A 17,370-nucleotide genomic window follows, 5' to 3' on the forward strand; every position below is an offset into this window, starting at 1 on the left:
CGGGTCAAAGCTTCCACTTACAGCCGCGCCCAAAGCTGCTGGAGAGAACGAGGGGTGCAGGTAGTAGCCCCTCGAGCGGGCCACTCGCGTGAGCTAGAGACTGAAGCAGGAGCTCTGTTTTCTGGCCATGTTTTATTTGTCCTTTTTCTTCAAACAGAATAGCCAAAGATACAGTATTCAGTAAAACAAAATAGATGAAACAAATTCTAGGAGACTGTGATGCCACATGCTACATTTAACCTAGTTCTAGTCATGCTTGCCTCAGGATGGGGAATAGATCATTTGGTAAAAACATTGAGTAAAAACAAAAAATGTCTTATCATGGACAACTTTAAACTACAATAATGACGTACCCTTAATTACTTCCATGCACACAAGTCTAACATTACAGTTTTTTTTTTAAAAATAAACACAATTAAGACTTCTAGGAGCATTTTGTAATAAAGTAATTCCTAATTTTCTTTGTAGATAGACCAAGCACCTCCAAAATACAAATCCCTGCACACAGTGAGCACTACGTAAATGACACTTTGAAGTACGCGGGCGGCCTCAGGGTGAGCTGGTATTGTAGCTCAGCGGGCGGGCGACAACCACAGGGCCGAATGGGAAGTGTGATTGCAAATAAATCTTAAAACTAAGTTAACGTTTACAATTAAATACAGAAAATATAGTGATTTGCTAAAATAAATAAGATGTGATGTATTAACACTTTACTATAAAGAATGAATACCAGAACATTTATAAACGATGAGTGAGTCTTAAGAACATCCACTACGATGAACGCTGGCTGAAGAGAAGTGCATACCGTGAAGCAGTACGCGGGCAGATGTTCTCACATACTCGTTACCTTGAGGTAGATAACACATGTGTACCAAATTCGGCATTCATTTTAGTTGCTGCTGGTATCATGTGTTTTAAGAAATGTGTACAGTATGAAAAACTTGAAAATACTAATGAATGAAAAATGTTTTAGGAAAAAAAATAGATATTTTCATGCAATTATGTACAGTCTCACTGTGTAAATTTCAAGGCAAGATTTTTGTTTCCTGTGGAACAGATCGTTGTTCTGAGAATGTTTCCTTGTCTTAGTGCGTTTCTTCTGTCTCCTCCTGCATTATTTTGCTCTATTCTTTGTGTGCAAATGACATGCCAGTTAAAATGAAAACTAGCTCATGTAGAAAAAAAGTCTGGATTTAAAAAACCAAGAACTAATAAAATCCTTACTAAATGACACCATCTGATTCAAGTAAAAATGACTTAAACACTAGTAATAAAAGAGACAAAACACATTTCATGAAGAATACAAAGAAATGTCTGCCGAGTGTTTTAGTTAAGATGTTTCAGAATGCTGCTGTATGCTTTGTGAGGAATTTGAGGGGATGATTTCATAGCGGAAGGTGTTAATGTGGCCTGGATGGACTTAAGTGGTGACCCCACTGGACTGTGCAGCTGGGGGATGCCCATGGACTCCAGCTGCTTGTTAAAGAGGAGCGCCCCGCTGTTGTTGGGGAGGCCGTCCTCGTTCCCTCTCTCCCCGAGCCTGCCGTCGTCTGCCGGCTCAGTGTCTAGCATTTCAGTGTCTTCCTTCCTGCTAAAGAACTTGTCCAGGTAACTAGTGTAAGTGCTCTCCTTCTCAGCCTGCTCGTCCTTCCTGACCTCACAGCAGAACTGGCTGATGAGGAAGCACTCCTCCCTGCCGCTCACAAACTGGCCCTCCCAGGAAGACTGGTACAGGGCCTCCAGCTGAGCCAGGTTTGCCATTCCCTTTTCCTGCTTCTCTTGGCTTACTGACTTAGAGATCAGGCTTTTCAGTTCTAGCTGGGACACTGAGCTATTCAAGTCGTTTAATTTATCAACAACGTCAACAGGCTCGTGCTGTGAACTGAGCTGAATGGTTCCTGCGATAAAGGAATCAAAGTCAAATCCCTGGTTCTTTCCCCTCTCCTTTTCAGCCAGCTGCTGTGAGGCTTCCTCCAGCGCTATCTGGGCTTTCACCAGCCCGTTCCTCTCGCATTTGGACTTGCCTTTCTTATCAGCTTTTTCTTTGCTGTGTTCTTTCCAGTTGGAAAGATCTATGATAAGCTTGGGCTCATAGTAATGGTTAACTTCACTCTCCCTCCACACCAAGCTATCTAAGTACGACGACGACCTCGCTTTGTAGTTACACGTGTGGCTGCACTCCAGATCACAGTACTTGTTCTCGTGATGGTCTGGGGACTGCCAACAAGGCTCAGCAGAGTAACTGGTGTCGAAAGCAGGATCCTCCAGGTACTTTTCTCGGTCTCCGTCCAAATACTTCCGAGGATCAACTTGTACTTCTTCTTCATCCGTGCCATCAGACAGTGCCCTGGGGTCCAGCTGGACTTCATCAATATCGAAGTTGTTGTGTATAGGCCAGTCGTGCTCCGAAAACTGACAGTCGTGGTACCTGAAAATAGTAAGCAAATATCACTCCGTGCTATGAGCTTTTCCCCGCCTGTCTTTTGTGCATTCTATGAGAAAATGACTACGCCCTGCCCCAGCACAATCTTAACGTTTTCCCCCTTCATGGTACTGAGGATTGAACCCAGGAACATTCTCCTATCTACACCCCCAGCCTCTGTTATTTCGTTTTGAAAGGTCTCACTCTGCTGACAGCCTTGCCGCACTGCTGAGGCTAGCCTTAAACCTTCCATCCTCCTGTCTCGGGCTTCCATATACTAGGATTACAGGCATGTGAGTTTATACTCTCGATAGATGAGTAAGATCTGTCACTCTATGAGCCTGTAAGAGACAGCATTTGGTAACTACCGATGGCATCTTTAATGGCATGAGGAACTCTGAATCCCCATTCCTTTTGTGTGTGGGGGTGAGGGAGGGGGTACTGGGGATGGAACCCAGGGGCTTTTCTACCTCCGGGCTACATTCCCAGACCTATTTTATATTTTATTTGGAAACAGGGTCTAGTTGCTGAGAGCCTCACTCAGTAGCTGAGGCTGGCTTCGATCCCGTGCGATCCTCCTGTCTCAGCCTCCCAAGCACCGTGATTACAAGTGTGCACCACCATGCCTGGCTGGTGTTTTACTAATTTTTACTAGTAATAGAAGAAAAAATCTTTCCATGTATGCATTACTGAATGTAGTATTCTCTTACTGACACAAAAATAGTTGGAAATGGAAAAGAAGAAACAGAGATCTGATAATTTAAGTGTAACAAATATGTAAGCCGGGCATGGCAGTACTTGGCTGTAATCTGTGCTTGGGAGGCTGAGAGGGGATCACGGGTGAGGCCAGCCTCAACACCCTAGTGACACCCTGCTTCACAACAACAAACAAACAGCTGGGGGCGTAGCCTGGAAGTAGAATGCCCGATTCAATCCCTAGTAAGCCCCTCCCAAAAGGAAAAATGTAGAGGCAGAATGAGTTTAGTTATGTGTGGGAACTATATTGAGGAAGGTAAAAATGGACATGTGGAGAGAAAAGCAGGCAGCTGGCCAGATAAGCACAAACATACAAACACCTCAACATTTTAGGAGGTAAATGAACTAACTAGTACCTTTTGCACTTTTTTTTTTGCAGTGCTGAGGATTGAACCCAGGGGCGTTCTACCTATGAAATATACCCCCAGCCCTATTTTATTCTTCTTAAACAGGGTCTCACTAAGTCATGGAGCACCTAAGTAGTGGGGGCATCCATGAACCTGCGATCCTGTCTCAGCCTCCCAAGTACTTGTATTGCAAGCGTGCACCAACACCTGGCTAAACATTTTTTATTTTTATTTTTTGGTACTGGGACTAAAACTCAGGAACATTCTACCTCTGAGCTAAACCCCCAGCCCTACTTTTTATTTTTCATTTTGAAACAGGGTCACATCTTTACTGTGAAGGCCCACCAACTCACACAGGGGAAAAAAAAAAAATAATTAACTTACCTGCTAGATTAAAAAGAGACATTTTCTCATCAATATAAAAATAAAATAAAAATAAAAAAGTAAAAAATAAAATATACTAATCTTTTGTGGTTTACTACCACAGAAAGAAAAAAAAACACATGAAATGTTAAAAAGTCACTAGCAACACCCAATCCTGACTACTTATCAAAGCCAAGACTCCAGCCCATTCACTAACGTCCCAGCACCCTACTCTGAAGCAGGATTTTATGTGTAAACTAGTCCCCAAATTCAGAAGTCCTAAAAAGGAAGCACGCACGGGGGGGTGGGGGGGGTGTCTTTCCCTTTATTGTATAATGTAATCTATTGTTTTCCACTGTTTAGACCAGCGAGATACCTTTAATGGAACCCACTAGGCACCCCAAATTATTCATGTTATTAGAAAAATATATCCACTTATCACATATGCCACGGATAAAACAACAAAACAAAAAGCACCTTTACCCTAAGAGATAACTAATGCAGGAAATAGAAGATACAATAATAACCTGTTAAGAGCCTGTTAGGCTGGGGTATAGCTTGGTGGTAAAGTTGAGCTGAGCATGGTCAAGGGCCTGCATTCATCCTCAGCACAAAAATAAAGTAAAAGCCTAAATGTTGTAACACAGTAACTTAAATTTGTGTGAAATAAAGTGACTATGGTTGAAATTTAACTCTCATTGCCAGGACAGGTGGCGCACGCTTGTAATCCCCGCGCTTGGGAGGCGGAGACAGGAGGATCACGTGGGTTCAAAGCAAGCCGCGCTGGCTTAAGAGACCCTGTTTCCAAATAAAAATATAAAAAAAAATAGGCCAGGAAGTGTAGCCCGGAGGTAGAAGGGTTTCCAGGAACCCCAGTACCACCAAAAATAAAAAAAGAAATTTAACTCTCACATTTAAAAGAACCTTAACAGTTTTATTAACATGCCTGAATGACTGTTTCAAAATAGCATTTATTTCCTAGCCAGTAACTGTTTTGTTAAATATTTAAAGAAAGTCCACTTTTAAATTAGTAACTTCAGCAGAAACCCAAAGAAACATTACTAAAATTTAAGAGCTCTGCATTGTCTTATATATAATTTAAGCATAAAGCTAATTGTATATGGCTCACTGAAGATTCAATCAATGACGTTTCTCCAGTTTAGGATCAATTTACCTTTCCCAGTTATAAATGTGACTGTGGGTTTCATCCATTAGCAAAATATCATCCACTTCATCCTCAATGTGAAAGGGATGGCTGGAGATGGGCTCATCCATTGGGAAAGAGTATATGCTCATGTACGGATGAGAGAGGGCTTCCTCTGCCGTCAACCGGTCCATGGGGCTAAATGTCAGGATCTGTTCCAGGAAATCCAGTGCTGCATAAGAAAACAATATACATTTTTTGATTGCTTATCTGTAGAAAAAACTTGGAATTTTTGCTCTGAGTAAATGACAGCTAAGTAACTATGATATCACTCCACTTCTTACTACACAATAGAAATAAAGGATCTTAACTGTGGAGAAGGTCCACTGACTCATATAGGGTAAAAAGGAATTTGTCAGAAATAAATTAACTTACCTGCTAGATGAAAAAGAGATATTCTCCCATCAATACAGTAAAAAATAAAATATAATCTTACTATGGCCAGTTTTTTTTTTTTTTGGTGTGTGTGAGTGTGAGTGTGTGTGTGTGTGTGTGTGTGTGTGTGTGTGTGTGTGAGAGTGTGTGAAGGAGGTTGAACCCAGGGGCCTTCTACCTCTGAGCTCCACCCCAAGAATCCCCCCGTTGTTTTGCGGCACTGGGGATGGAACCCAAGGGCATTCTACTTCCAAGCTACACCCCAGCCCTATTTTTTTTACGGTACTGGGGAGGGAACCCAGGAGCATTCCTCTAAACTACACCCCAGCCCTATTTTTTCTTCTTTATTTTTAAACAGGGTCTCACTGAGTTGCAAGAGGCCTAAGTAGCCAAGGCTGTCTGCAACACATGGTCCTGTCTCAGCCTCCCAAATGCTGGGATTACGCCAGCCAGGCTTACACTTCTTATTTTGAAACAGAGTCTCACTAAGTTGCAGAGGGCCTCACCAAGTAGCTGAGGTTGGCTTTGAACCTGTGATCCTCCTCAGTTTCCCAAGTACTGGGATTACAGGTGTTCACCACTATGCCCAGCCAGTTTTTTTTTTAAGGACTATGTTGTTAAACCCTATCGAACTGTTTCTGCCATCCGAAATAGTGTAATAGCAATCTCATACAGTTCAATTTATTACCTGGGTCTAATCCCAGTCTTAACTGAATGACTAGCTGTGTGGTACTAGACAGGCTGCGTCAACTTGCTAAGTTTCTTTGTGTGGGCATGGTACATAGATATCTAAAACTTTAATGTAAAACACTGTCCATGCAACGCTTGGCCATTTTAGGTTCTGGTGGCCTATTAACTAGTTTGTAAGGCCTTCCTAAGTCTTAACCCAGCCTGGGGCTGCTCCTATACCACACACTTCTGTTTTATGATTGATGGATATCAACCTCTTTTTTTCCTTTGGTTCCAGAGAATGAACCTATGGGCATTCTATCTCCAAGCTATACCACCAGCCCTTCTTAAAAATTTTTACTTTGGCTGGGCGTGGTGGCGCACGCTTGTAATCCCCGCGCTTGGGAGGCTGAGACAGGAGGATCGTGCAGGTTCGAAGCCAGCCTCAGCTACTTAGTGAGGCTCTCAGCAACTTAGTGAGACCCTGTTTCCAAATAAAGTATAAAATGGGTCTGGGAGTAGAGCCCGGAGGTAGAAAACCCCTGGGTTCCACCCCCACTACCACAAAAAAAAAAAATTTTTTTTTTTTTACTTTGAAACAAGGTCTCGCTAACATACTGAGGGTCCTGCTGAGGCCGGCCTCAGACCTGAAACCCTCGTGTCCCGGCCTCCCGAGGACTGGGATTAAAGGCATGCGCCATCACACCGGCTGATGTATGACAACCTTCAGCCTTGGGTCATCTCCACGTCTTCTTTCTGAGTCCCAACCCTGCAGTACTGACGAAAACTAGACCCAGGACCACATACTGGGCTCAGTACAAATCCATCCCGTAGAAGTTCACGTTAGCCTTCGCTATGTGGCCATCTCTTTAGGTTCTCAGTCTACCGTTCTGAACCTATAAACTCACTGCACACTTACTACGGTTTCTCCAATGTCCTCTTATCCTTACGTGTCAAAGTGAAAGATAGCCTCTCTCTAAAACAAAACTGCCCTCTACTTCCAAGCTCTCGTTAACACGAACGGCTAACAGTTTGTGTAGCTATCGTATTTTACAAAATGCCTTCAGGTCATGTCACTCAGCCCCACAATCAGCGCGGGGAGGACTAAGAGGAGGAGCTGAGGCTCGCTGCTCCTGGACCCTTCAGGACGCAGGTCCCTTCCTGGGTCCTGTCACCTCTCCCTGCTGTGTCCTTGACCTAACAAGTCATTCAGCACACCACGCTATCCCTGGCTCTCCTGGCTCTCCTGCAGGAGTCCATCTTAATTAGCCCAGAGGCTGCACGTCTCGAGGCAGGAAGAGTTACCAGATGGTTGGCCCCGCACTGTGTTCCCTGACTCAATTCTTTTTCACGTCTAAATGACATTCCATATTTATATCCATACTTCTCACGCATGCTCCACTCCAGCTTAGCAAGAGCCAGTGGTCCAACGTGCTCCGCTAGAGCAGGTAGCCCCGCAGAAGCTGGAAGGGTCTCTGGGGTCAGGTCCCGTCCTAAGGGCCGCGCAAGAGAAGGAAGCCAGAGCTGCCACCCCAGGCTGCGTGTCTCCCGGTGAGAGCCTCCCGGCCCGATCCTGCGCGCACGACACGAGGTCACTCTCAAGTCACAGTACCTTCTCGACTAGTTCCTGGGAGCAGCTGAGTTAAAGGTCTGTGCGGCTCAGTCATGTCACTTCTAATGTAAACTGGAATCACGCTGAGAAGCTCCTGACGATCTTCTTCATGTACGACGGGAATAGATTCTAGAATCAGCTGCATCTGCTCGAGTTCATGTGCACCTAACGAGAGCAAACAGCCAAATAAGCAGAGACACAAACTCCTCAATATTTACATATACGAAAACGAACTCGAATATTGTAATGTGGGGAGAGAGTTTTAATTGAATCATTCATTATGAGTATCACAAGTCTATTTAAAAAGCACATCTCTTTCAATTTCTGCTCACTGATATACTTAATTTCAGCTGCTCTGTTTCCAGATGGAGCCGACTCTTGGAAGTGTGGCTTCATATTAAAGTTATGCAAGTAGTGGGGAAAACAAAAGCAACTGCAGCAAATTAGGTTTCCAGCCGCGTGGATTCAGGCGCTCCTGTGCCGCTCATCAATGGGTTAGAATTTGGAGACAACACTTAGCATCTCTAGGGCCTGATTTCGTCATTAATAAAAGAGGAGGTTGAGCTAAATTTGTGCACCAAGTAGTTTAGAGTTGTGTGTTGGGCTCAGGTAGCATTTCTAACTCAGGACAATTATTAATAAAAGGCAAAACTTTAGGCCAAATGGATGACTAAGAAAAATTTCATCTGTCGGCTAATTTCTAGTAATTCAACATCCATATTTTAGGTACCACTATCAGCACAGCACTTGGAAATACAACTGTGAAATAAAACAGACCAAGTTCCCGCGCTCAAGTCCTGACTCTACTGAGCAATGATTAGATGTTCAGTGGCTCTGCTCATGTGCAGTGTAAAAGACAGTGACAAATGCATGAAGAAAAACAGAGAAAGCTGGAGGACAGGGAGAGCGCCGAGAGCGGAGCTGCTGACTTAGAAAGGCCAGCCAAGGAAGAGCAGGCCAAGAGCTAGAAATTAAGAAGTGAAGAAATCACCATAACCTCATAAGAAGATGGACAAAGGCCCAGAGAGAGTGGACTGAGCGTCCAAAAGGTGAAGCTGAAGCCCCCCGGTAGAGCAGTGAGGGCAGCAGTGAGAGGGAGCGCGCGGCACCAGAGCAGAGGGGCTGCTTCCCCTGCAGCAAACTGGGAGGCCACTAAGCGGTGCGCAGAGAGAGGACGTTAGACTTAGGTTTTAACAGGACCAGTCTAGCTGCAGACTGTAAATACTGAAGTGGGAATCCAGTTAGAAGACCCCACGTTAGGTTAGGAGACACATAAGAAATGGCAAAGACAACTGAAAGAGAGGCTAGTGAGAACAAGGAATCAAGTGGTGGAAAGACGGTGGAAGGCGCGGCGAGGCCTCCGGCCGCTGCTGTGCAGTGGCTCACTAACAGCAACAAGGCCTCTGTGAGGAGGGGTCTGCGCCGCGAGCACTCAAATCGCTTCGCAAGCAATTCTTCTCATGCTACCTAGGCCCATTCATTCATTTATTTATTTTCATTTGTTTGTGTGTGTGTGGTGCTGGGGATTGAACCCCGGGACATTCTACCTCTGAGCTACACCCCATTTTTTATTCTTCATTTTGAAACTTAGTGAGGCTGGCTTTGAACCTGTACAATCCTCCTGTCTCAGCCTCCCAAATACTGGGATTATAAGCATGCACCACCACTCCTGGCTCCAATTTTTTTATTACTTACTTTGAAACAGGGTCTCACTAAGTTGTGAAGGGCCTCACTAAGTAGCTGAGGCTGGCCATGAACCCACATCCTCTTGTCTCAGCCTCCTGAGTACCTGGATTACAAGCATGTGCCACCACGCCTGGCTTACTTAGGGTTATTTAAAGACCAACTCTTTTCATTGCTACACTTGAACAATGTGTCATGTGTTAGATGAATATCTTTACATATATTAAGGTACCTTTGTATAATCAACATACTAGTATTTACTGACCCTATTTCTTTGACTTGGAGCATGGCCTAATGAGTTTACATTATACAGATTTAAATATTTCCTTTGTATTCCTGATTCATTATTGTGGTAGCTTTACAAATTCTTTAGTGGTAACCCACAAATTCTTTACTATTCCTTCCCTTCAAAGCCTAGAATACAACTCCGTGAGTGTGAGGTATGCTTAGTCATTCTCTTCTAATGCATAAGAAATATCTGAAGTGACGGCATGTAACTTTTGAGATAAGGTCACAAAAAGGTATTTCTGTATTTATAATCCACTGCCTTTATTTATTTAATTTTGTGTGTGGGGGGGAAGGGAGTACTGGGGGTGGAACCCAGGGGCTTTTCTTCCTCGGGCTATACTCCCAGACCTATTTTATACTTTATTTGGGAACAGTCTCACTAAGTTACTGAGAGCCTCACTAAGTAGCCGAGGCTGGCTTCAAACCTGTGTGATCCTCCTGTCTCAGCCTCCCAAGCGCTGGGATTATAAGCGTGCACCACCACGCCCGGCTTATTTAATTTTTGAGGTGCTGGGGATTGAACCCAGGGGCATTCTACCTCTAAGCCACTCCCCACCCCAACAGCCTCATTTTCTGTTGAAACAAGGCCTAAGTTCTTGAGGATAGCCACAAATCCGTGATCCTCCTCTCACCCCCAAGTACTAGGATTAAAAGATGTGTCACTACACCCGCCTTCACCTGCCCTTTAACAAAGGTGTCAAGATCAACAGGGAAACACATTGGATCTGTATGTAAAAGAACTAAAATTGGACCCCTACCCTCACCACACACAAAAATTAACTCAAAATGGATCATACACCTAAATGTAAAAAGTTAAAATTATACTTTTGGAAGATAATAAGAAGCTAAAATCCCTAATTTTAGATTAGAAAACGGTTTCTTAGATATGATGAAAGTAAAAGCAGAAAAAAAAGATATATTGGACTTCATCAGCATTTAAACCTTCAGTTTCAAAAGATACTATAAAAAAGGAAAAGGCAGCCCGAGAGAAAAATACATATTTGAAACCTGGCACAAAAGCCAAATGTTATATGATTTTATTTATATGAAATGTCCAGAATCGTCATAGCCATAAAGATAGAAAATAGCTTAGTGGTTGCCAGGAGCTAGGGGAAGCGACTATTAATGGTTACAGGATATCTTTAAAGGCACGAAAATGCCATAAAACTAGATGGCAGCTGGGCATGGTGGCTCACACCTGTTACCCAGTGCTTGGGAGTCTGAGACGGGAGGAGCTGAGGTTCAAGGACCGCCGCAGCAAGTAATCTCATCAACTCAGTGAGATTGTTTCAAAGAAAATAAAAAATGGGGCTGAGGGTGTAGCTCAGGCAAAATACTCCTGGCCTCAATCCCCACTACCAAAAACAAAACAAAAACCCAAGCACCTAGATGGCAGCGTTGGTTACACAATCCTGTAAGTATACTAACAAACAGCAAACTATACACGTTAAATGAGTCACCTGTATGGTATGTAAATTATACCAGCAAAATTGTTCTAGAAGACAGGCTGGCGTTCTCCTGGCTCTCTTCTGTATTGTTAGTTCAGGAGGGAGCCAGCTGCCATACTACAAGTAGCACATTATTTTATATATGCTGAAAGGTACGCTAGCATCAGAAATGCTCCAGTGTTCCTAGTAAACAATCCACTCAACCACTGAATTCTTCACTGGTATTATCTCCACAGTTTCTAAAGTAAAATGAAATCACTAGCATATCACAGAAGAAATCTCAGATAGATGCAGGGAGGCAAATGATAAAAGAATTGGTTAATGTTATATAAGCCAAGCATGGAAACACACGGTACTGACATTAAAACTACAATTGTGCGTACCCTAACCTTTCTTTTTTATTGATCTTTCTTCTGTAAACAGATTCTGCCCCACTCCCTTCCTTTCATACTTAGCACAGGCTAAGAAAGCCAGTCTGAAGACTAATTATGAGAAAAAAAGTAACGACGAACAGAAAACAGAAGCCAAACACGGAGGCGTGCATGTCTGCAATCCCGGCCATTTGGGAGGCTGAGGCAGGAGCTCCGAAGCCTGAGGTTACCCTGGGCAACTTAGCGAGACCCTGTACCAGAGCAGAAGGGGCTGGAGACGCATCTCAGTGGTAGGTAACAAAAGGACCAAGTCACTCTCATGATCATTTCTCTAAGTAAAAGTCTGCAGTTCCCTTCTATTTCTTACCTTTTCAACTATTCCTACTGTTTTCTTTTCCTCTGCTGACTTTCTAACAGACTTTCTTTTTTCTTTTCTTTTCTTGCAGTACTGGGGATGGAACCCAGCAGCATTCTACCTCCAAGCTATACCTCCACCCCTATTTTTTATTCTTTATTTGGAAACAGGGTCTCACTGAGTTGCAAAGGGCTGTCCATGTGATCCTCCTGCTCAGCCTCCCAAATGCTGGGATTACAAGCGTACACTACCACGCATGGCTCTAAGAGACTTTCTTTTTTTTTTTCCCCCCCCGGGTCTGGGGATGGAACCCAGGCGCATTTGACCTCCGAGCTACACCCCCTGCCCTATTTTTTATTCTTTATTCTGAAACCGGGTCTCACTGAGTTGCAGAGGGCCTCACTAAGTAGCTGAGGCTGTCCGCGAACTGCGATCCTCCGGTCTCAGCCTCCCGAATGCTGGGATTACAAGGTGTGACACCACTCCCGGCTCTTCTAAGAGACTTTCTAAATATTCGGACTCCATATTAATCAGTCATAAAAACCTTTACTATTACCTGACCCCTTGCTTTCACATCAAACTTTTCTCATGGATTCATAGATGTACCGGGCCCGTGCCTTATTTACGTGGACACCACTAGAGAACACCTCCTCTTACCATGCCTTTGTGACAAAGCTCTTTTACTCATCTGCCTTCCCTGCCAGCCGTCACTGACACCTCTTCTAAGTTTACAGCTCTTAAGAGTCTGTGCTAAATAATGTTCCACAAATTCATTCTTTGCTTTACGATACATAAAGTTTTCCATGGATTATTCATTGCTTCTTAACTTGACTAAGTTCTCCTGCACACAATTTTTTAGATTCCTTCACAGCACTAAACGAAAGACTACTTACTTGTCTGGTCGTTACTGAGAAGTCAAACAAAAGGATATGGTAGTCAAGAAGGAAGAATGAAGGGACCAGAGGAAATGTGTTGTAGCTTCAGTAACAACGAAAAAGTCTCTCCGCTACCACTTAACACAGGTTAAGTCTTATGGATCCACAAATATGAATTAGGTTTAGGAAGGTATACGATATATATAAAAAATACCAGAGTTCTGACTCAATTTATGAATGACCAACTTAATGAATATAAGAATAAGTTTTCTCAATATATTTTTTGGGGGACCTGGGACTGAACCCAGGGATATTCTACTATACCCTCAGGCCTTTTTATATTTATTTTTATTTTGAGACCAGGTCTCATTAAGTTACAGAGCACTGGCCTTGAACTTGGAATCCTCCCAAGTACTGGCATTAGAGGAATGTGCCAGTGTGCCCAGCTCTCAATTTTTTAAATAAAAGAACACCATTTTATCTTTTGATTTCAATATTCCAGATCCCAACAAGCTGGTTTTGTTTGTTTGTGGTACTGAAGATAGAACCCAGGAGCATCCTACCGCTGAACTACACCCATACACCCATTTTATTTTTATTCTGAAACAGGGTATCACTAAATCGATAAGAGTCTCACTACTTGCTGAAGCTGTTGTCAACCTCGTGATCCGCCTGTCTCAGCCTCCTAATTACTGGGACTACAGGCATGCACTGCCCACAGCCTGCTTCAATAAATTGTTTTAAAACTTATCTAAGACTTGCTTCATATATAAATGCAAAATTATTTTTCTTTGGGATTTTTCCCCCCACATAATACTAACCTGCAAAGAGGGTTTTACCAGTCAGCATTTCAGCAAAGATGCAGCCTGCAGCCCACATGTCAATGGCTTTAGTATAATTATTAGGAGAAAGTAAAAGACGTGGAGATCTGTACCATTTAGTAACCAAACCTTCAGAAAGATGACCCTAAAAAAGAAACAAAAACATACATATATTTTTTTTACTTTAGCTAAAGAACCATCAAAAAACCAGTTAATTTGTTATATCCTAAAAACAATACTGATTTCTACTCCATTTTCAATGTGAGACCCTGTTCCAAAATAATATTAGAATAAAAAACAGAGCTTGGGGGTGGCCAGGCGTGGTGGCGCACCCTTGTAATCCCAGCATTCGGGAGGCTGAGACAGGAGGATCACGGTTCACAGCCAGCCTCAGCTACTTAGTGAGGCCCTCTGCAACTTAGTGAGACCCTGACTCAAAATGAAGAAAAAAATAGGGTTGGGGCTATAGCTCGGAGGTAGAATGCCCCCTGGGTTTCATCCCCAGTACCAAAAAACAAAAAATCAAAAACAAACAAAAAAAAAAGGGCTGGAGGTGTCGCTAGGAGGTAGAATGGCACTGGGCTTCATTTCCCAATACCACCACCACCACAAATCATTAAAGTTCAGTGTTCTATCTGCAGTGTTTCGCTGTTGCCCATACAGAGAATATATACGCTAGGAGCCTGGAGGCCGTCCCAGCTACTCAGGAGGCTGTGGCAGGACTACCACAATTTTGAGGCTAGCCTGGGCAACTCAGTAAGACCCTATCTCAAAATTAAAAAGGCTAGGGATGTAGCTCAGTGGTGGAACACTTGCTTAGCATGTACGAAGGCCCTGGGCTCAATCCCTATTACTAAGAAAGGGGGAAAAGTACATGAGCATTCATTCAATTTACTTACTCAATTTCTATGCTAAGAATTTTTTAAATAAATTAAATAAAGATATCCTTAACATAAGACAACACGTATGAATGATGGAAGATTTTAGACATGTGCTATGGAAAGCCCTGCGAGCAGAGCTGCCAAGGTTTCCTTTTCTTAAAATTACAACCAAAGCAGCACTACTTACCTATTTTAAACATGAAAGGTTCACATGAGATTTCAACTGAAAACTAAAAGAAAGGATTCTGCAGGGAAAATACTATTACATTCTTTTTTTTTTTTTTTTTTGGTGGTGGTACTGGGGTTCCTGGAAGCCCTTCTACCTCCAGGCTACGCTCCCAGACCTATTTTTTATATATATTTTTTATTTGGAAACAGGGTTTCTTAAGCTAGTGAGGCTGGCTTCGAACCTGCGCAATCCTCCTGTCTCCGCCTCCCAAGCGCGGGGATTACAAGCATGTGCCACCACACCCGGCTACTATTACATTCTTAAGCAAAAGCAGGTTGTTATTTGAGGGAAAGTTGCTATGAATCTTTCTGGCAACATTTAACTGCCAATTGATTAGCAAATTAAGATTTTAAACTAAATTCAGTTTGTTTAAACAAGGTATAACTATAGAATTGTCAAAAACCTAAAATTTGAAATAGTACCCCTCTTATCTTAGGGGCAGAACCTCTGTATACCCCAAGCAGATAAAAAATATATTACACTTTAAAATAACTAAAAAATTTCAGAAGCCAGTCGTGGTAGCGCACACTTGTAATCCCAGCATTTGGGAGGCTGAGACAGGAGGATCGCAGTTCACAGACTGCCTCGGAAACTTCTAGGAATTTGTATTTAATTTGGATCTCATTTCAACCACAGGGAAATTGTGAATGAAAGTAGATCTGCATCAGAAAAAAGACATCAATTAAAAGTCTGTCTCAGCTAGGCGTGGTGGCACAGGCTTGTAATCCCAGCATTTGAGAGGCTGAGACCGGAGGATCGCGGTTCTCAGAAAGCCTCAGCTACTTAGTGATGCCCTCCGCAACTCAGTGAGACCCTGTTTCAAAATAAAGAATAAAAAAAAAAAACTGGGCAGGGGGTTTAGCTCAGAAATCAATGCCTCTGGGTTCCATCCCCAGACCCGCAAAAAAGAAGTCTGTCTCAGCTGGTTTTTCACTTACCTTATGGGAATAATGAGGATCCATGATCCTTGCGAGACCGAAGTCGCCTATCTTCAGCACCAAGTCTTCAGTATTAATGAAGAGATTAGCTGGTTTGAGATCTCTGTGCAGTACATTTGCAGAGTGGATATACTTGAGCCCCCGCAGCAGCTGGTACATGAAAAGCCTCGCGTGATCTTCCAGCAAAGGGCCCTGCTCCAGCACGTTGGCCAGGTCTGTCTCCATGTACTCCTGAACAATGTAAACACTGTTCAGTTCAGGAAGAGAGCCCACATCATCTGTGAGCTGGCTTCCACTGGGGCCAAGAATTTCAAACACTTTCACAATGTTGTCATGGTCCAGTCTTCTAATGATTTTGACTTCGCGGAGCGCGTGTTTGACACTCTGGGGGTCGGTCAGGACAATCTTCTTGATGGCTACCCTTTTGTCACAGTCAATGTCCACAGCAGAAAAAACCAGGCCATTGCCTCCACAGCCCAGGGGCTTCAAGTCCATGTACCTAGAGCCCAGATCAAAGCCATGAATGTTCATGAGACTTTCAAATCTCTCTGCCATTTTGAGACTCTTACTGTTGCCTTTTCCTTTCAAATTGCTGAACTTGTGTAAACAAGCAAGAAAACTGGCATCAAAAGGAAAGATCTTTCAAAAAGGGAGAAGAAAAGCGATTCTGCGTTCACAGCAAGATGGTTTCTCGATGCTCATTGCATATGCCAGCCAGGCCCGTTGAGTTCCCCTCAGATTTACAGCTCAAAAAGCTCTACTCATACTGAGAACTGAAAAGAGTGCAGGACTCATAGTTCAAGAAAGGGGCAGCAACTCTGCAGACATTTAAAGAAAACACTCAAGAAACTCAAACGGAATGAAATGACATACTATGCACTCAGATATACTGTGCTAAATGATTTAACATTTAACAAAAATGTGAATAAATATGCACACAACAGGCTTCGATGCACATCCTCCTCACAGTGCAGATACATTCAGTGTTGGACTGGTCCTGAGCAGCGTCATTCTAAGGTGCTGGCAAGCACTGTTTCCGGTTTGCTCCTCGTGTCCCTCTGTGGCTGTGTCTCACAGGAAGCCCTGCCGCTGCTGGCTGGCGATGTCTTTTGTTAGTGATCAGGTGGCTCCAGCTCACCACAGTCACAGTCAAAGCTACCGTCCATCTTACTCCGATACAACCTGGGGGATGAGAAAAGGGAGAGTCACCACTCAGAAAATACCCTTTCTCACACGTGTACAGTGGTACAAACTAGGCATGTGACAATAAACCACTACACTAGTGCATTAAACTTAATCATAGTCGAGCGAAAAATTACCTCCAATTTTTTTCTTTTTTTTTTTTGGTGGTAGTGGTACTGGGGGTGGAACCCAGAGGCTTTCTACCTCTGGGCTTAGCCCCATTTTATATTTTATTTGGAAACGGAGTCTCACTAAATTGCTGAGCGCCTCACTAAGTAGCTAAGTCTTGCTTCGAACCTGTGAGATCCTCCTGTCTCAGCCTCCCAAGCGTGGGGATTATAAGCGTGCGCCACCACACCCAGCTTTAAATTACCCCTAATTTTAAAAAAGCTTACCAGCCAGGCGTGATGGCGCACACTTGTAATCCCAGCATTTGGGAGGCTGAGACAGGAGAATCACACAAGTTTGAAGCCAGCCTCAGCTACTTAGTGAGGCTCTCAGCAACTTAGTGAGACCCAGTTTCCAAATAAAATATAAAATAGATCTAGGAG

At 43.4% G+C, this 17,370-nt stretch overlaps 1 protein-coding gene across 1 annotated transcript; it reads right to left on the reverse strand.

The window, feature by feature from the left end:
- Window positions 1-1,326: 1,326 nt before the first annotated feature.
- On the reverse strand, window positions 1,327-16,192 carry MAPK6 (mitogen-activated protein kinase 6; the record flags this gene model as incomplete). The annotated part of the gene is made up of 5 exons (XM_080707279.1): window positions 1,327-2,428; window positions 5,063-5,264; window positions 7,749-7,913; window positions 13,590-13,734; window positions 15,638-16,192. The coding sequence occupies 5 exons, from the start codon at window positions 16,190-16,192 to the stop codon at window positions 1,327-1,329; spliced, it is 2,169 nt and encodes a 722-aa protein (XP_080563405.1).
- Window positions 16,193-17,370: the final 1,178 nt, after the last annotated feature.

This window comes from Muscardinus avellanarius, assembly GCF_963383645.1.
Source record: "Muscardinus avellanarius genome assembly, chromosome: 12".
In the NCBI taxonomy this organism is placed as follows: domain Eukaryota; kingdom Metazoa; phylum Chordata; class Mammalia; order Rodentia; family Gliridae; genus Muscardinus; species Muscardinus avellanarius.